This window comes from Podarcis melisellensis (genome assembly GCF_964234715.1).
Source record: "Podarcis melisellensis genome assembly, chromosome: Z".
Lineage (NCBI taxonomy): Eukaryota > Metazoa > Chordata > Lepidosauria > Squamata > Lacertidae > Podarcis > Podarcis melisellensis.
In genome coordinates this window covers 23,229,504-23,250,737 of record NC_138547.1, presented here as the reverse complement: position 1 = coordinate 23,250,737, position 21,234 = coordinate 23,229,504, and the positions used below count along the sequence as shown (strand labels likewise).

At 44.0% G+C, this 21,234-nt stretch overlaps 1 protein-coding gene across 3 annotated transcripts in view; it reads left to right on the top strand.

Moving 5' to 3' along the window:
• Positions 1-21,234, top strand: part of ARHGEF9 (Cdc42 guanine nucleotide exchange factor 9) — a 279,050-nt gene that overhangs the window by 80,418 nt on the left and 177,398 nt on the right. For all 3 annotated transcript variants that reach the window (XM_081897311.1, XM_081897309.1, XM_081897312.1), the window contains exon 4: positions 2,194-2,303. In XM_081897311.1, the coding sequence (XP_081753437.1) occupies positions 2,194-2,303 (110 nt within the window). The remainder of the gene's footprint in view (positions 1-2,193; positions 2,304-21,234) is intronic.

Here is a 21,234-nt window from a genome sequence, read left to right as displayed (position 1 = left end):
GGATGGTTGGGTGAAAAGAAAGCTCTTCTTTGTTCTTTGAATTTCGCTTGATGCTTAATTCACTTTCTGCATTAAATGGATGAACTAATCCCAGGGATTCTTAATGTTGATGACGTAATAGGCATAGAGAACCTGTTTTTATGACTGCCATCATGCACTCTGTGGTGACATTTCAGAAATGGCGGGTGGCAAAAGGAGTATATGGTAAAAAGACACAAATTCTGGAATCAGGGAACGATCAGATTCTTTGGAAACCCCATTTGTACACCTCTGTTCCATGAGGAATAGGAGACCTAAGCAAAATGATAATGAAATTGTTGATCTTATTGGCTTGGAGGAACCCTGAATTTGTGATTAGCACAAAAATGTAAATCACTATTGCAGAAAGTAGCCCCTACCCTATGTAGAAAATGATTCTAGAGACTCTTTCTGTGGAGCATATAAGATTTCTAAACTCTTTCTTAGCTTCACCTAATCAGTCACAAGATAAAATAATTGACAGAATATCATCCTTGAGATACACTCTTATTCATCTACGAGGCCTTGATAAAGCCATAATTATTCAAGAAGAAGTTATAGAGATAATGAGCAACCAAGAGAGAGAGATCTGAGCAGGGGAACAGAGGAGGTTAACCTTCTTTAAAATAAGGACAAAATACCAGGGGAGATTTACTCCCTCACTAAAGAATGGTAACTTAATGTGCCTCCTAGGGGCCCAACGATTAGAGCAAAATGGCAACAAAGAATATATTGCAGCTCAGAAAAATGGGGACAATATGAATCTTTAAGGCACCACAACACAATAGTACAAAAATAACTCTTGAAGACCCAGAAAGGAAATCGGTTTGTTTTTGTGGACAAAAGAGGGAACTTTGTATAAATGGAATGACAAGTTACTTATTGAAACAAAAGTCTGATGGTAATAGGGGAGGGGAATAAGGGGGATGGGATTTTTATGTCATGGAATGTGTGGGGACTAGGTAATCCCATAAAGAGATTTGGAGTTTCTGAAAACCTTTGGAAGTTCTGCCCAAACATAATCTGCCTTCAGGAAACACACCTTCATTCTAGGTGGACATGCTTGCTGACTCACAGATACTTGGGGAGCATTTCTCAGATTCTGGGATGCCCAATGTGATGGGAGCCAGTGTGGTGTAGTGGTTAAGAGCGGAATCTCCTAATCTGGGGAACCTGGTTCACGTCTCCGCTCCTCCACATGCAGCTGCTGGGTGACCTTGGGCTGGTCACACTTCTCTCAAGTCTCTCAACCCCACTCACCTCACAGAGTGTTTGTTGTGGGGAGGAAGGGAAAGGAGAATGTTAGCCGCTTTGAGACTCCTTAGGGTAGTGATAAAGCGGGATATCAAATCCAAACTCTTCTTCTTCTTCTCCTTCCTAATAAGGGTCACTCAGATCCTGAGAGACATTGCATATTCTTAAAGAGGAAATTGGGATCAAAATCCTTAACTATTGCTTCTATCTATGGTCTAAACTCCCATCAGCAGATGTTTTTAGTACACACCTTTTCTCTTTTCGAGAAATTTAAGGAGGATGACTTCTTGATTGGTGGCTATCTTAATATGTCACATTGTGAGGGCTTGGACAGGAAGGATCAGGGAGCCCCAACTTCTCTGTCCAGGGAGCGCAGAATTACAAATATTTTAGTCTGTCCTGACTTGGTGGACCCAGTTGTCACTTTCTGTTTCTCTTGTTATGTCTTAATAGATTCTTCCCTCTATGAGGGGTCCTCAACCTAGTTTCAAGCAGAAAGTTATCAGCAGAGTTTTAATAGTTCTGTAGAGTTCTGAGCTTTTCTTTCCCCCTCTGCATAATTACTTATTAAATATTTACTAAATTTTCATCCTGCCTCTCCTTGTATGTTGTTTTCTCTCCATCCCCATTTTATCCTCACAAGCCCCCCCCTCAAGGTAGGTTAGACTGAAAGTGATAACTGACCCAAGGCCATGCAGTGAGCTCCAGAGCTGAGGGGGATTTGAACCTAGGTCTGCTCAAACTTTCTTTTTTGACCAATGAGTAGATGTTGGCATGCCCAAATTCCCTCTAGGGGATTCAAAAGATTTAAAACTCGAGAACTGGGGAGAAACAAGTTTGCAAAAAAAGAAAGAAAAAGAAATCTGCTCTTCCAAATATGTTTTTATTTCATCCCACTTTTTTTGAAACTTGTCCCTGCAGCTGAGAGTGATCTGGGGTCAAAAACCTTGGAGGTGCATCGTGCTGGGAAGAATGGCAGGCGTAGATGGAGACCTCTCAAGCCTGGAGGGGAGCAGTTGCTACTCAATAAAGTAAGTCACCATCTGAAAATGTGTGCCTAACTGCATCGGCAGCATCATTTATCTGCTGCATAGCTAGTTGTGAAAGAAGATGAAGAAGATGACTCTGTATAACTTGCGCAAATATAATTTGCTTCGGCAGCACATTCTTGTTGTTTTAAAGTGTTCTTATTCTTAGCAATTAGTCACTGAATTATTTTGTGACTCAGTAAAAACTAGCACATTAACCTCCCCATTTCTGTTGGATATTACTGTTGGAATATTCTTCCTTCGGCAGTCTTAGTTTTTGCAGATGGAAAAACGAAGAAATTTTCAAAAATTTTGTGGCTTCAATCTGCTTTTTCCTTATCCTTTGTGGCAATAGAATCGAAATGATCTCAGCAGCATGTCTATGCAACTGGTTTCTTTACAAAGTGCTTTTCTCATATACAGTTAATTTGCAGGGCTGTTTCGCACCTTGGTTGAATTTTGAACTTCTGTGCACATGTTGTAGTCAAGGGCTTGCAGACTAGGTTGTGGAAATGTGTATTTTGTTAAGAATTGCCTGGTTTCTCCTGACAGCGTAAGACCAACCGTCAGACAAAGTGAGATGGTAGATTCTGGGTGATGGTACAGGTGTCCACCAACTTATGTGTGATCAATTTGTGTGTATACATGCATCACCGGGAAACAATTAAATAATTCAATTCAAACCTGGAAATGGTGGGCGAGAGTTAGAGAGAACTCTTGACTCCTGAAGAGACCCTCCTCCAAGCCTGAAGAGGATGTCAATGAGAGTAGTGAAAGCCCTGAAGAGACAGGAGGGACAGTGGGACTTTGTTTATGTTGCTCAGCCTCCCCGTCAAATAGCTGATGCGTGCAGTAGTGCAGCTGCAGCCACCAATTTTCCACGCGTCCTCCAGCCTCCAGCTGGCTCCCAAGCCTCCATCCTAGTTGCAGATATTTTTGGATACAGTATTTTTGGTCTGGATTGGAGAGAGTGGCAGAGAAGGTACTTAAATGGTATTTAGAGGGTGCTCCCCACGTAACGCAATTTTCACTTATGCAGACAGGGACCCCGAATGTAACCTGCTGTACTTTTTAAGTACGTTTGGCTTCTGTATGTGGAATGTGGGGTAGGAGGCATGAAAAATAGCCTAGAGCTTGTCTCCTGAACCTCAGACCTTGAGACTTTTGGGTGGCATGCAGATTCAGAGTCCCGGAGTTCAGCTGTGGTGTATCATTGAACAGAGAATGCAGTTTGGGCTATTGTAAGTGTTGCCAGTTAGGATAGGAGGTAAATTTTGGACGCAGCAAATCTTTTTTAAAAAGAGAAAGAAATCACATGCCTCTCCTCTCTATTTCAGAATTACCACCCTCTTTGCAATGTGTTTACAAAAAGGTTTTATTATCACATGTATTTATGTTTAACACTCAGTGTTTTGACCTTGAAGTCCCTATTCAGAGAGAAAGAGATATGATGCCTACTGGAGGAACATGCTGGAGAAAAGAAGTAATGTAAACTTAAGAATGGGGGAGAAGGGCAGGCGATAGGTCCCTGTGTCAGGAGAAATATTTGCATACTTCCATGAAACGTCTGGTGTCCCTTAGGGCAGTGGTGAGATAATGACATAGTCACCCATCCCAAGTATATTGCAGAGGAACCTTATAGGCGCTGTTCTAAACTTCAAAAGTGTGTGCAGAGGTTATACATGTTTATCCTGTACTCATTTGCTATATGGAAAGGATTACTAGGCTTGACTCTGCGTGATTTTTTTATTTTTACACGGCTTGGGAGAAAATGCTTTTCAAGGGATTGCAGCTGTTGATGAGACAGTTTGCTGTACTTTGGACAGCAACATCTGGGAAGGAAAGGCTTGCAGAAAAAGGTTTTCAATTTTGGGAGCCTCTTTATCTCCCTGCCAAGGCTGCCACCTTTAATTGCTCCTTGTTTCTTCATTTATTGTGTCAGCTGAAATATAATCCATAGAGAAGAATCCCATTAATTGGGGACAGAGGTGGAGGGAGATGGTGAATCTTGTCATTCCATTTATATTTGGCTTTGATTAAAATGGCTGCCTGCATTTTGCAATAGGACCCTCACAAACAGACGGAATAAAGGAAAGGTACCCCTGACCATTAGGTCCAGTCGTGACCAATTCTGGGGTTGCGGCGCTCATCTTGCTTTATTGGCCGATGGAGCTTCCGGGTCATGTGGCCAGCATGACTAAGCCGCTTCTGGTGAACCAGAGCAGTGCACGGAAATGCTGTTTACCTTCCCGCTGGAGTGGTACCTATTTATCTACTTGCACTTTGGCATGCTTTCGAACTGCAAGGTTGGCAGAAGAAGAGACCAAGCAACGGGAGCTCACCCCGTCATGGGGATTCGAACTGCCGACCTTCTGATCGGCAAATCTTAGGCTCTGTGGTTTAACCTGCAGTGCCACCCGCGTCCCTAACAGACAGAATATATCCCTGTAAAAATGGGGATTGGCAAGGGGGGTCCAGTGGGAGGTAGGTTGACAAGTGGAGTAAGCATGGGCAGCAACTCCTAGTTGCCTGCAGTGTTGGCAAAGGTCTAAACAAAGAAAACGACACTGTTGTTCATTGAGAGCGGATGTGACAGTGTACAACTCATCTTGTTGTACAGTATACAAGCCCTATCCAGGGATGCTGTCAAGTGCATCATATTGTACTATAACATTACCATTTCCAGGAGCTGGCTCTATCTGATGCATAGTTCTGGTCAGCCAACTTTAATAAATCATATTCTCTATTCATTCAAGAGAAGAAAACGCACCAACCATAAATTACCATATCCACTGTTTCTTTGCCCTTGTGTGATAATGAAACCAGTTCCTAGAGCTGATGTGCATTCTCATGGCTAACATGTTAATTTACCATCTCCATCATCTTGTCAGCATTGCGAGCCATAGGAGAAAAATTTTAATGCAGAGATTTCATGTGCTTTTAAAATGAATCTTGGGAAATCTCCTATGACAATATTCCATGCACTTGAATGAATCTGAAAGTGTTTTTAAAAGCTTAAAAATAAGAGCTCTGTTCAGGTGTTTGAAGCAAATGAGTGGGGACTTGAAAAGAGGAAGTGTGCTGTGCACCAGGGCTGGTTCTACCATTAGGCAGAGGGAGGCAACTGCCTCATCTTTATAACAACTCTGCAAGGTAGGCTAGGTTGAGAGACAGTGACTGGCCCAAGGTCACCCAGGGAGCTTCATGGCTGAGAGGGGATTTGAACCCTGGTTCAACTTGCTTAACCATTACACCACACTGACTCCCTGGTGGATATCACAGATTTCAGTCATTGGTCCATCTAGCTTAATATTGTAGCTCAGTGGCAGAGCTTCTGCCTCACATGCAGGAGGCCCCAGGGTCAATCCCCAGCATTTCCAGGTAGGGCCAGACACCTGTCTAAAACCATTGAGAGCAGCTGCCAGTCTCTGTAGACAATACTGAGCTAGGTGGACCAATTAGGTAACTTCCTATGTGACTGGCAGAAGCTGTCCAGGACTTCAGACAGGGTTATTTTCCAGGCCTACCTGGAGATGCTGGGGATTGAACCTGGGACCTTCTGCATTCAAAGCTGACACTCTAGTACTGATCCAGGCCCTTCCATAAAGCTGCAGCTCAAAGGAAAGTAGGCTGCAAAGGGAAACCCAGCTGACACCATGGAAAAGAAGCTGGGCTTGGCACTCCACCCTACAGCCCATTCATATGGCTGCATTTCCATATAAACACCCCTACCATGTGGTGGCCATTTTAGTCATAATGTTGGGTCTCATCAAGCTACTGATTCTTCTAACCTCACTTTTTAGGCTGTGCGTTGGGTCTCTCTGGTGCAGCTCTAGCTGCTGTTAATAAATTCTGTCCCAGCATGATTACATCTTTGGTTGGTACTTGCTAGCTTTCAGACTGCCACCCCTGACAACTGTGTTCCTCTGCCATATGAAGTTCAAATGAGAGTGTCCTGTCTGAAATGCATAAAATCTCTTGAGCCTTGTTCTCCATCCGACTGCTGGTGCATGTTGTTCAGAGCCTGAATTACAGCACTTCTTAGAGCATCTCCTGAAATCTACCACTGGGTTTATAAATCAGGTCTGCCAAGTTAAAAGAGGCAAGTGGGGTTTGTAAGCCTGGGCGTGGTGATGGGAGCACTTATGGTTCCATCCATCTCCAGTAGCCCAAAATAATATCTGTAAATCAGGACCAGCTAATTGTGCAGCTCCTTGTAAGGTTTGTAATGCTGCAGTAAGATTTGCAGCCCTTCGCCTTGGTAAAGGATATCTATTGAATCTTCGTGGAAGGTAGCAAAAATGTGGCTGCTCAAGCACACAAATATTGGTCTATTTAAAAATCAATAGCACCTACCTGCAAGTAAATGCCATCATGACAGAGTTGCCAGAAGCTTAAGGCTGGATAAGCCCTGTATAATGAAGGGATTTCTTTTCGGCAAACATAAGCCCAGCTCAGAGAGAGATGGAAGCATCCAACTAGGGGTAGACAAATCAGACTGTTTCTGGTCCCTGTCAATTCTGGTCTCTGACAACTCCCTTCAAGTGGAAAACTCCCTGCAAATTGAAGACTAGATGACACATAAAAATGGGCTGGAGCTTTTCTGTTTCTCTGCTGTTTTCTTTTTATATGGGAGGGGCATTGCAATTAGACTTCACCCATAGGCAATATGCAGTAGAACAGTCCTCTCTGTTTCCTCGGGACTCTGCTGTCCCACATGGTCACATGTGCAGACCCAAAGTTTGGCACTTAGCTAATGACCAGGAGTTGCAGCCAGAGGTGGGTGAGATTGCCCCTGTTCACCTTGGGCTGACTGGAATAAAACTAACTCAGAAAAAAGCAGAAAAGGGCCACCAAAATGACCAGGCGAATAGAGCCATCCCCCACCTCCATGAGGAAAGGTTGCCCCATTGGGGACTTTTTAGTTTAGAGAAGAAGCAGGTGAGATGTAATATGACACAAGTTTATGAGGATAGAGGAAAGTTTCCCCTTGTTTCCCATAACCCTAGAACTCATGGATATTCAAGGAATTGAATATTGAAAAATTAATGACATAAAAAATGAAAGTTATTCTTCACTCAGGGCGTGGTTAAACTATGGAACTCTCTCTGACAAGGAGGCAGTGATGGCCACCAACCTGGATGGCTTTAAAATGAATTCATAAAAGACAAGGCTATCAGCGGCTAGTAGCCACAATGGTTATGTTTTGCCTCCATGGTAGGAAGCAGCTATGCATCTGAATGCCAGTTGCTGTAAACCGCAGGAGAGGAGAATGCATTTGTACTCTGGTCCTGCTTGCAAGTTTCTCATGGGTCACTGCGAGAGCTGGATTATACGGGCTGTTGACCTGATCCATCAGGCTCTTCTCATGTTCTCATGTTCTTAATCTGAGGTTTGAAAAATATTCCGCTCGTCTCCCCCAAATACCCTCCAAACCTTAAGGCTTTATCTGGCCAGAGAATGGGACTCGAGGCAGTGTGTGAGGGGGAGAGCAAATGAATGAAGCTTCTTTCCCCTGGTCTCTAGAGACGGGGAAGAAATTCAATTCAGTTTGCATTATGGGCTTACCTAATTTTCACTTTCCAAAAAAATGTGTGCAGCAAAACACAGCCATACTTTGAAATTTGCCCTCCTTCAAATGTTGCAATGCAATTCTGTAGCCGCTTAATGTGTACAAAAGATGGATATAACAGGACAAAATGTTCCTTAAAGTGCTTATAATAGTGAAAATAATATGCAAAAATATTATATTATATTATATATTAATTATATTAATTATATTATATTATATTATATTATATTATATTATATTATATTATATTATATTATATTATATTATATTATATTATTATATTATTTTCTGTGTATAAGGCTACGTTGGTTTTTTTACTTTAAAAAATGTTTAAAAGTGGGGGGTAGTCTTATACACGGGGGCAATCTCTCCCCATTTTCTTAATTTTGAGTACCCCAAAATAGGGGGCGTCTTATACATGGGGGCGTGTTATACGTGGAAAAATAGGGTATATTAGAGAAAATTACTATGCAAAAATGTGTGTATTATGAGAAATTGCAACCATTTTCTTTCTGTCCCCTAACCACATGGGTTACACAAGCAAATAGCATTAAATGTTCTTTCCTATGCAAAGAAAAAGCAAAAACCCTTTTGGGCTGCTTATCACTTTCTTTTCTCTCCCCCTTTTTTAAAAAAAGATGGAAATTCTGCATCTGCAGTATGCTGGTTTCGTAAACATCCCTCTGTGCTAATAGCAAGTACAAACCTGCTGTGGGGAGAAAGCATTTAATATTCACAAGGGATGCACTTCTCTGTAACAACTACTGCTTATTTCTAGAGGCAGAAGGAGGAGTAGAAGTCGGCAGTCACAGTGTCTGTGGACAGGGTCCCTTCTGGGTGATGCCCCCTCCAAATTCCTTTCACTTTGCTTTTTTAAATGCATATGCAAGGAAGCAGTGTAAATGCTGCATTTCCAGAGAGCGAAAGATGAGGGTGGGCCGCTGGCGGTATTGTCTCTTAGTTTGCATGGTGCATGGCGATAAAGAGGTTGGGGTGCTCATTCTTGCTCCGGCTTTGGAACTGCTGTATTTTCAGCTCCTTGCAGGGTGCTGAATGAGCGATTTGTTTTAGAGGAGATGCTTTTCCGTTTGCTGTTTTTCAAAACATGGCTGACACTGTAATTCTCTCCTCGGGGTGGTGGTGGTGGGGAAGATTGTCAACTGCTGCATGGGGAGACGTGAGCTGTATTTAATCATGACAGTAAGCAACAGCCTTCCTTATCTAAGGTGAGGAGATGACAGACAGGAGAACAGGAAATGGTGTGAATTTATCTGGGTTAATTAGTTTTAACGCCAGTGCACCAGTCAACTCTGAGGTTTTATTTGCATGTGTGTAGAAGAGCCAGAAATCTTCACCTGCTCTTCCCCTTATGTATCTTTCTTCAGTCTCAAGCTCTGCACATTTCATGAGCATCAATATATATTTTCCCCATGCATTACTACCCATGATTACTACCCAAGGACTGTAGCTCAGTGGCAGAGCACCTGCTTTGCATGCAGAAGGCCCAGGCTCGATCCTCAGCATCCTCGGGTGGGGCAGGGAGACACTCCTGTCTGAAATACTGGAGAGCCACTGCAAGTCAGTGCAGACAGTACTAAGGTAGATGAACAAAGGTCTGATTCAGTAAAAGGCCACCTGTGTTACTATTCTGGGGTGTTGTTTGAGCTAGAGCTGGGCCAACACCCTCTCTCCAGTTTCACCAAAATTCTGCAAAACAAAATGAATCCCTGCAAAACAAAACAAAACAGGATGCAATTTTGTGCTTCTTTTTGCAGAGGATTTCTCCAACATTTTGGGGTCTGTTCCTTCCCCCCATACACACTTAACTTAAATTAATCTGTTGAGGTGACTGAAGGTGTTTTTGTTTCCAGTGTTAAAAGAAATGTCTCTGCCTAGCCTAGCGGCACTTGGCTCTCTCTGCAGCTACTTGCTAGCTGTGCTTCCTGGAATGCTTTGGGAATGGAAGCAAAGGTGTCCTCATGATGTACCTCCTAGCAACCTCAGCCAGCAAAATGTGTTCTGGAACATCTGGATGGTACCAGGTTGGCGAAGGTGCTCAAAAGGTTAAGGAGTGGTGAGCAGCAGTCCCTGCTTGAACAATATGGGGAGATTTCTTCTCCACCCTCTTCTTGAGGGGCTCCAGCACATCAATGTATCTGTTCCCATATTCAGTGGTATCTCTAGTTCAGGGCCAGGGAATCCTTTGCAGCCCAGGGCCTGCTTTTTTTCATGATCAACTTTCCAGAGGTCACATGTCACTGGAGGGAGGGTGCAGAGGCAAAAGTGGGCAGAGCAATAGATGTGATTCCTGACCTTCATGTGGTAGGCCATATGCCACCCACAGAAAAACCAGATGTTTCTACACATAACTCTTCATTTTCTTCCACCCAGTCAAAGCACAAGGCATTCGTGACAGTTCAAGGACACTCCAGGAGGGGGCAGGACCAGGGCTAGTGGAGGGTGTGGCCTGGGGAGGCCAGGTAGAGAACTATGGAGGGCTGCATTTGGCCTCTGAGACTCAGGTTCCTTACCCCTTCCATGGCTTGGGAACGAATGACTTGGTTCAAGCCCTTGTAGAGGGAGCATTGTGCAGCATTGCCATCAGCCTCCCGCAGCTGAGTGCTCCAAGCTTTTTGGTATGGAAAAATGGAATTAAGACCATGACAAACCTCAAAAGGGAGGACAAGGGGCAAAAAATCATTGTCCCCTTAGAGTGGAGATAGATTCCTGGGATGTTCACGTCACATATGTAAGCCTATGACTTGATGTGAAGGTGATGTTGATCCCTTGTCAGAAGCTCACACATGTACACAGCTGGATCAGATCTGGGCCTCTTCTGTCTGGGCCCCTTCCTGCCTTCTGCTGATGTTCCTCTCAGTCACGCTCAGCATTTCACTCTCACCCTCAGATCTGGGTGGGCAGGTACATGCAGGTATAGCCTTCCCCTTCCGGCTGTGAGCTCTCACCAAGCTCCCCTGGGAAGTGCCTGCTGCTCAAAGTAGAGAGGTCACAGTTTTGATTTGTATAAAGCAGCTGTTTACATGGAAGGGGAATGACTTTCATTCCAGGAACAGAAAGTGTAGTTTAGGGACTCCCAGCTTTAGGCTCATGAGCACATTTGTGTGTGCATATCAAACTTTATTAGGAAATAATTAATTTTCGTAGAATAGGAGAAAACATCTATTTTTCAAGTTGATAACATAAAGACCAATTTGGCAAAATTCAAAATCTATCTTAAAAGTTAGGATGGTACTTAACTTGGCTTTTTGTGCCTGCCACCTTGCTGCAGTCTTTAGGAGATAGATTTGTGTTCAAACCTTTTGATATTTTCCTTTTGCCTTGACATATGTCCAGTCAAAGACCCATCCAGTCTAGCATCATGTTCTTGCAGTAGCCAAGCAAATATACACAGACACAGAGTGTTTCATAGGAGGAGCTGGGAGATTTTTAAAATATTTTTTTTTAAGGAAAGCAAAGAGGGAGCTGTTTCAAGCTGTCATGCCACATTAGTGTCTATCATCAGCTCAAACAGCTCAGGGCAGATGAGTTCAAGAAAGATCCACGGAGGGGTGGGGAAAAACAATTGGCGTGTCTGCATGACCATAGTGTGTGTGTTTTTTAAAAGAGGCAAGTGATTGGAGGAGCTGCCGACTGCATCACTTTGACTGGATAGAGTCAGGAAGTGGAGTGACAGGACAAGTGGGGACAGGGTGCAGGTTTCCATTTGTTTACCCTGCAGCGCAGGGTCAAGATCCGGATTTGCCATTCTTGGAGGGCTATCTGTGCAGGGGGCCCACAGTTGACCCTGGGGACTCCTTGGTGCCTCTGCCTTTCCACCTGCCCTCTCTGAGCATGCAAGCAATGACCAGAGGGAGGAAGTGTAGCATCATCTTGTATGGAAGAACTATAGGTCATTGGTAGAACCTTGTGTGCAAAGGTCTCTGATTCAATCCCTGGCATTTCCAGGTGGGGCTGGGAACTGTGCAGTATGGCTGAAAATAAATAAGGCAACACAAACCTACTTCTGTTGATTTTTGTTGCTTCCCGTTTAAAAGTGATGTGTGTATGGCTCAAATATATACAGTATAGGTGACTCTCAACTTTTGCTGGAGTTACATTCCAGGGGTAGTGCATAAAGCTAAAACACACTCTCCCTGCACCTTCAGATGTTCTTCCAAGACCACACACACACACACACCAAGGCTACTAAACACTCTCCCTGTACCTCCAAACAATCTCCCAAGGTGAGCGCAATGGCGAGTGGAATTAAGAGTGGGATTCCACCCCCCCCCCCGGATGCCCAACCCTTTTTATTTATTTTTATTTTTATCAGCCAATCATGCAAAGCTGAATTTGCACAGGTTAAATGCATGTAAGCTGCAAGTCGACTGTGTGTGTGTTTCTCAATTTTCTTCATGAAGGAGGACATTGTGTGTTGGATTAGGAAACCTGGGTTCACATCCCTAGTCAGCCTTGAGCTGACTGTGTGATATTAGGATGGAAACCTGTCTCAGCCTAACCAGGAAGGCTGGTCCATAAGGGCAAATGGGGCACTTCCCCACTCACTTTGTTCTCAGTGAGCCCCACCCCCGACCTGCCTGTCTTCTCACTCATCAGCTTCCTTCTCCTCTCTGCAGTGTTGCCTTTGTAGAACTTTATTTTTCAACTCTATGTGCTTTCCAAGGCTCAGATAAATTCTACTACATCTGACTGTTACACATGGCCCCTTGGAAAAGCAAAGTAAACGCATGCATGCTTTGTTTGTGTGTCAGTGTCTCTAGATGGGGGCTGATCTGGAAGAGTAGGGAGAAGGTACTCCAGCACTTGCTCAAGAATTCAAACCTTCCCATGGGCCTAAAATGGTTGGTAGCCCCTGCTTTGTTAGTAGGAAGAGCAGAATCAAATCTTCATATAGTACCATTAAAAGGTGTGCAGAATGAGAAAGCTTTCTTTCTTTTTAACTGCTTACCTGAAACTAAGCAGATATGGCGGACAGCCTAAATTTTCTTATTGTGTGTGTGTGTGTGTGTGTGTGTGCATTCCTTATTCAGAGTGCATTAAAACACCAGGGATCTGTGACCTGCAAGGGTGTCAGGCTGGCATGTGAATGCAGAGTGGTGGAGGGTCTAGTATGATTCAGTGGATTTTTCAAAGCATGCCCAGCGTCTTGGGAACACCACCCTCCAGACCCAGGCTTAGCACAGGGGTAGCCAACATGTTGTGGGCTCTGATTCCCATCATCCTGGACTATTGGACACGCTGACTAGGGCTGGTGGAAGTTGCAGTCCACATCTGAAGGGCATCAAGCTGGCTTTCCTGGTTTAGCAGCAGAGAAAGAGGATTTTTTATTTTATGTTTTGGCCTGCTGCTGATGTACTTGATCCCTCTGACATTAATGTGTGAGGAAGTGGGTTGCTGAAGGGACTGCTGGCGTGAAGATGGAAAAACGGTAGTGAACTGAATATCAAGCAGGATGCGGCAGGTACTGCCCAAACTGCAGCTGCGGTGCTGTAGTTGTTCTGCAATTAGGTAGAATATTGCCAAAGGTGAATGCTAAAAAGGGGTGGGCTTGAGGAAGAGGGTTTGCAGTGTGCAGTTTCACAAGTTGATTGATTTTACAAGCTCTGAGAGTCCTTGATAATGACTGGATCAGACCCAAAGGCCTATCTCAGTGGTTCCCAAACTTTTTCAGGCCACTTTCCCTTTGTTTTCATGAATTCATCCCACCTTACCCTATGAAAAGCATTATTCAGAACAGCAGTTTGCAAAACCCACTAAGGAAGATAATAACCATGTTGAATTTTTCAACTTTCCAAAACAAGGGATGCTAAAAAGTTGTATCATGACTTGGGAATTCAGAAGATATTTTTGTTATATTAATATAATTTAATTTTTGCCAGGTAAGTACATGTGTGTAAAATTGCATAGAAATCATTAAAAATGGTTACCAAGTACTTGCAGTTATATTGTATATTAGTGTCTATTAGTATCTATTATTGTTACTATTATTATTTAGTATTACCTGACATTTTCAGAAGGTAATATTAAAAATTAAAATTCTTTGGTTTACCAAGAGCAGTTTAAGTTCTTTTTCATCAAGCACAGATTTACCAAGCTAAATGTTGTCCAATCACAAAAAAATTAAAAGCAGGTTTGAATTCTTCATACCCCAAAACATATTTTTAAAACCCCTCACTGAAGAAATTTGCAAAAAGTAAGTTTCAGCCCCTTAAATGACATACCATAATACCACGGTGATATTCAAAACAGTACCAATGAATTTCACATTTATTCAGTAGCTGATAGAATGGGTTGCAGCATCTGGATGGGTGACACCAAAAAGAATTTACAAATGTGAATCCACAGACCCCAAAAGGTTGGTGACGCCTGCTGGATGACCTCACATGTTCCTTGAAAAACTGGACCAAGTTTACAACTGTCTGAGAATCTATTTAAGGCTGAGGATTTACAGATGAGGTATAAATTATCCTGAATTGGGTAGATCTGGGTGGTGCCCATAGCAATCAGGAGAACCCAAGCTATAGCAACTGTGATCCGTTCCTAGGCAATGTGCTGCTTTGATGGGTATCAACAGTCCCTAAATTACACAGGATATTATTAAAGTGCCTGTGCTGTCTTTGGAGAGCTGTTACAATATGCTGTCTCCATCAGAGGCACTCAGCAATAGATCACTGTGGATTTGCCCAGTAATTACATAATACGCTGCTTGCTGCATGATTCTCTAGCCTCTGTTTTAGTGTGTGAAAGAACAAGAGCCCATCTATGTCACCAAAATGTTGAACAGTGCACTTTTGAAGCAGATTTTCAATACCTTCCTTTTGCTCATCTGAAAGTGTAGTACAGAGCAGAGAAACCTTTCTCAGCCAGAGGATCACATTCGCTTCTGTGCTACCCTGCTAGGGGCCACATGTGGGCAAGGCCAGAAGTAAGTAAGTACAATGGTACCTCAGGTTAAGAACTTAATTCATTCTGGAGGGCCGTTCTTAACCTGAAACTGTTCTTAACCTGAAGCACCATTTTAGCTAATGGGGCCTCCAGCTGTTGCCACGCCGTGTGATTTCTGCTCTCATCCTGAAGCAACGTTCTTAACCTGAGGTCAGGGGCGCCGACTTATAAAAAATATTGGGGGGGGCGGGGGCCCATACCGACTTATAAAAAATATTGGGGGGGGCCCAAGACCTCCAAACCGCTGCTGCTGGGGGAACGAAAGGGGCGAGCCCGGGGCTGCCCCGACCTTAAGTGAACCTGTGAGGGCCCGCCCTTTGCGGCAGCCGATTGGCTGCCGCCATGGGCGGTGAATATTAATGAGCTAGGGGGAATCCCCGCTTCTCGCGGGGCTGACGCCAGCCCCGCGAGATTGTTGATGGGTCGAGAGCCCACAACCCCACCCCCTCTCTAGATCGGGAGTGGCTTTGTTTTAACTCATTACTGTATGTATTTTAAAAGGTAACTATCGTCAAACAAGGAAAATAAAAAATACCAACATAATTTTGTGATTTTACAAAGCATAATATAACTAATAATTTTCTTAAATTATTGGGGGGGCAGAGCCCCCCCAAACGAATTTTTGAGGGGGCTCGGGCCCCCTCAGGCCCCATGGAGTCGGCGCCTATGCCTGAGGTACTATTTATGGGTTAGCAAAGTCTGTAACATGAAGCATCTGTAACCTGAAGCATATGTAACCTGAGGTACCATTGTAGAGCAATTAATATACATTTTATCTGTGAGCAGTAGGCTGGCTAGTTTCTGCACACACTCGCATACACCCCTCTTTATTCTCCATTCAAGCAAGCAATAAGTATTATCAGAATTAAAGATTGCATTCCCTCCAACATTTGTCCAGTGAAAATAGGGATGTCCTATTCAAGTTGTTGTTGTTGTTTTAATGTTGATACTCCACCCATCAGCCTGGGTTGCCCAAGTCACTCTGGACAGCTCCCAACATAAATAAAAGCATAATAAAACATTTAAAAAGCTTCCCTATACAGGATTGCCTTCAGTCAGCTCAGGGTTCATCCTAAGGAAAAGTGGGACGTTCTGGGATCAAATCAGAAACCAGGAAGACTTCTGTAAATCCAGGACTGTTCCTGGAAAATAGGGACACTTGGAGGGTCTGAGACTGAATTCCAGCCATGCAAAACCACTCAAGGAGGGTGTGAAGTTGGGCCCCTGAGGGGTGTGGCCTGGAGGACTGTATTTGACCCACTAGGCCTCTGGATCCCTGCCCAGAGGTAGCGTTCAGAGACCCTGTTGGCAACTATCTCCCCCCCCCCCCGCAGTGGCATTATCCCCTTATTTAAACACATACAAACATAAGAAGCTTTCTGCTGGATCAGGGCAACAGGCCATCTAGTTCAGGGGGTAGTCACCTTTTTTATACCTAGCGCCCACTAATGCATCTTTCTTGATGGTAAAATTTCCTTACCGCCCACCAGCGCTCGATGGAAGGAGGGTTCAGCTTGTGCCGTAGAACCCCCTACCACTCACCTAGAATCCTGAAACACCTACTAGTGGGTGGTAGGGATCAGGTTGACAAGCCCTGGTCTAGTCTATCATCCTGTTCTCACAGTGGTCAATCAGATGCTCCAATCGGAACCTCGCAAGAAGGACAGGAGCACTCAACCCTCTCCCTTGGCTTCCATCAACTAGCATTCAGAGGCATACTGTCTCTGACAGTGGAGGTAAACCATAGCTATTGTGGCTTTCAGCCTTTGATAACCTTACCCTCCATGAATTTCTCCAATCCTCTTCTAAAGCCATCCAAGTTGGTGGCCATTGCTGCCTCCAGTGGGAGTGAGTTCCAAGGTTTAACCACGCACTGCATGAAGAAGTACTTTATTTTATCTGTCCTGAACTTTCCAAGTTTTAGCTTCACTGGGAGTCCACATGCTCTAGTTATCAGAGAGGGAGAAAAAACTTTTCTCCATCCAATTTCAACATTCCTTACACAATTATATAAACTTCTATTTTGTCACCTCTTACTTTCCTTTTCTCTAAATTGAAAATGTCTCAAGTGCTACAACTTTTTCTCACTCCATCCCCTCGGTCATTTTGGATGCCCTGTATGTTCTGCTACAGGCCATGACCATTTTGCACGTGTTCTATTGGTGTGCAACCTCCAACACATGCACCATTTTTGGCCTTGGAAGGGAGTGGAACGGGGGCAAGGGTGGGCTTATGCGCAATCCAGCGACATGCACAATGACCAGGAATACAACCCCTGTGCAAAAGGGGAGTTGCCTGTATTGGGTACTTCTTGTTTTCATAGTTTTTGTTTCATAGTTTATTATTCACTGCTTTGGGAATTTCCAGATAGAAAGCTGGTTTGTAGATCTGCATCAATGAATAGAACAGCTGATCTTTCATTTCAGGCACATGTATGTAGGTTATGATCAAGCATGATAGCCAGTCTGGCAAACTGGATTTGAGGGTGGAATGGAGTTAATACGGAACCCGGTTCACATAGTTCTGCAGGCAGTTCTGCCTTGAAAAGGAACAGCATCAGCCTCTTGTCACCTGGCTGGTCTGATAACCTACATCCTGCCCACTCTTCTCTCATCAGCCAGCATGGCCAATGGCCAGGGATAGTGGGAGTTGAAGTTCTGCAACATCTGGAGCAGCCTGGTGCCCTTCAGATGCTGTTGCACTCAAGCTCTGATCAGCCTCAGCAACCATGGCCAGTGATCTGGGATAATGGGATCTGGGATAATCTGGAGTGTAGGAACATAATAACACCCCCCCTTTAAAAACATTTATAACATAGCATACAGTGAGCCTGCTGGGCAGCACATGAATGATGGGAACAGATCTCACAAGTCTGCAGCAATCAAGAAGCAAATGAAGAAAAAATAAAACAAACTTTTTGAGGGCTGGAGACTAGGAATCCTAACTGAGATATGTCTTACTCTTCAGAAATGGCTCCCCCCACCCCACCCCAAGAGCCTCCATCAGAAGCAAACGTAAACACAAAATCAGCACATTTCAAATAGGCCATGCAATCGATGGGAACATATTGATCAAAGGGGATAATGCAAAGACTATTATTCAGTGAGCACCACCTTTGCTTCCACAAGCCTGCACATGGCTTCGATCAATAATTCAAGCAAATGGTCCGTGGAGGCTTTAAGGAAAGGGAGAAAAATAAGCTACAAAGTATTTCCCAACAAGAATCTTTAAGCATGACAGGCTTCTTACTCAAAATATGATCAGGCTTCAATATTAAATAATTAGAGGATTTTTTAAGATTACAGACTGGGTTAAACAGGGTGCAACTGAGCCAAAATGCAAGCATCTTACTTATTTATTTATTTATTTATTTATTAAATGTTGTTAGTTGGATTTTTGCTACAGCAACCTAAAGTGACTTACAATATTCTAAGCAACAAATAAACACAAATATACATTAAAACCAGCAAAAATATCCCAAACCTATATTAAAACATTCCCCTTCCCACACAAAGGAATGTTTTTGCCAGGCACCTGCAGATGTGTAATAATGGTGCCAGGCATGTCTTCCCGGGGAGAGCATTCCACAAGCAAGGAGCCACCACTGAAAAGGCCTTTTCTCAGGTTGCCAACGGAGCCTCATTAGAGCAGGGCCTGTGTCAAATCAGGAGACAAGGCTCCCCTTCCTCTCTCTTTTGAACCCCCCTTTCACCTTTCTAAAGCAGATGGGGAATCTTACCTTACAGAAGAGAGAAGGAGTAGCAGGTGGTAGAAATCCTGCAGAGTCTACTCTTGTTTACATACAAATGATGCATAGAGCATCTTTTCATTCTGGGGATCATGGACTTATTGAGTCATGACAAGCCCCAGCAAAGAATCATGCCCTCCACATCACATGCAGCCAATGAAAGGTTTTGTGGGGTCAAGTGAGGAAGAGCTTTGCATATCCTCGTCTTCTTTAAATTATTTAAATATTTTAATTCAATAGTTTGAGAACTAACTTTTGGTGGTCTTTTATTTTATTGCTTATTGCATGCTATTTTTGAGAATGCTGCTAGCCATCCTGAAAACAGTAGGTGCTGGATGATAGGATAAACAAATATATTAAATAAAACAGTTTGGCCGGAATAATAATAATACTAATAATACTAATAATAATTTATTATTTATATCCCACCCATCTGGCTGGGCTTCCCCAGTCAGTCTGGGCTGCTTCCAAACAAATTAAAATACAGTAATACATTAAAAGCTTCCCTGAACAGGGCTACCTTCAGATGTCTTCTAAAAGTTTGGTAGTTGTTCTCTTTGACATCTTGTGGGAGGGCGTTCCACAGGGCGTCTTCTGCCTGGTTCCCTGGAACTTGGCTTCTCGCAGTAAGGGAACCGCCAGAAGGCCCTCAGCGCTGGACCTCAGTGTCCAGGTAGACCAATGGGGGTGGAGACGCTCCTTCAGATATACTGGACCGAGGCCATTTAGGGCTTTAAAGGTCAGCACCAACACTCTGAATTGTGCTCAGAAACGTAAAATGAGACAAAATACTAAAACAACCTTCCTCAACCTGGTGCCCTTTAGATGTTTTGGACCACACCTCCCATCAGCTCTCACTATTTGGTCATACTGGCTGGAACTGATGAAAGTTGCAGTTCAGAATATCTGGAGAGCACATGCGCGCGTGTGCGCGTGCACACACACACACACACACACAGAGTTGCTTTAGCAAAGCCATTCTTTAACACATGCCCTTAAAGCAGTGGTTTTTTACCAGTGTGCTGTGGCACCCTGGGGTGCCTTGAATGATGGTCAGGGATGCTGCAGGCAACAATGGCCTCTGCCCCCTCTCCTTCCCTCCCTCCTCTGTTGCCCTCTCACGTCTTTGCCTCCCAAAGACTTGCACAGCTTTTTATTGCAGCAGCCCTGGCTATAAGCTCCCTGGGTGAATGGTGCCTCTGGGTGGCACCTCTCTTTGGGGGGAGGGGCAGCTCAGAGACCAGGGATGGCAGCAGCAGCTGCCCAGTGGACCTCCAAGCAGAGGGGAGAAGAGGCTGAGGGAATACTCTGCAAAAGAGGGTGTTTGAAAAAGGGACTGCCAGCTCTGCAGGCAAGGGGTGACATCACTGGGCTCCTGAGCCCCACAGGGATGCCACAGAAAGAATGTAGTTGGTCAAGGGAGCCGTGGACTTAAAAAGGTTGAAAACCTCTGCCTTAAAGGAACCACTAAAAGGCATGGTGAGCAGAAAAAGGGAAATGGACCACTGATTTCCATTCAGTCAGTGTTTGTCCACCATCAAAGCTTTCTCTTATTTCATGCTCTCCATTTCTCTTGCCCCCATCTCTGATTGTGCCCTTGATCCTCAATTAAACCTGCAGGCAATTTCTCCAATTATCATCATCCTGATAACAGACAAGGAAAGCAGAACAAGCTATGCAAACATATCACCCGGGCATGCGTTCAAAACAAATCTCAAAAACGATATAGAGAATGGATAGGACTCATGATAAGCCCATAATTATTTTAATTTAAAACCTCTATGTAAGAGGGGGGAAAGGCTCTGTGATAGATTGATCTTTGCTGCCATTGCATTGTTTATTTCACAGCCACCCAGAAAGGATCCTCGTGATTCTATTTAATCGACAGGCTAATCAACCAATGCTAATCTCCCTTTCTTTTGTATAGTTATAGATGCTGATTTTCAGCCTGGGTCAGCTATTAGGGCTGGTAAACCTTGCAGTGTTTTCCCTGGAACCCTCCAAAGCACCACAGGGGATGGAAGTCTCCTTCTCTTCTTCCACCTTCTTCATCTTCCTCTTCCTCTGTCAGCAGTTTAAGTGTTCTGTTTGCACTATCCAACGATATCTGCACACATGGTGGCTGGGATTGTACTTCAGAAACCCCAGTTGGATTACTATCTATCTATTGCATTCATATCCCATCTTTCCTCCAAGGAGCTCAAAGTGGCACACATAGTTCTCTTACTTCCTGTTTTTTCCTCACAACAACAGCCCTGTGAGGTAGGTTAGGCTAAAAGTGAATGACTGGCCCAAGATCACTCAATGAGCGGCATGGCTGATTTGATTCCTGGTCACCCAGGTCCTAGTCCAACGGTCAAACCACTACACTACACCACCCTATTGCTAGAAGCACAGATGAGCTGTAACAGGGCATCTAAGCTAGACAAATGGGGGCAGGGGATGCTCCTTTCCACAAAACATTTAATTGTTCTGCAGAAAGACAGGAGATCCATCTTCAGATCTCCTGCCATTAGGTCTATGTCACAGGGCTTAGACAGCCAGTGTGGTATAGTGGTTAAAGGAGATTTGAACTCAGATTGCCACTCAAACATGAAGGCCACAGGTTGACTTTGGGTCGGTCACTATCTCTCATCCTAGCAGAGACC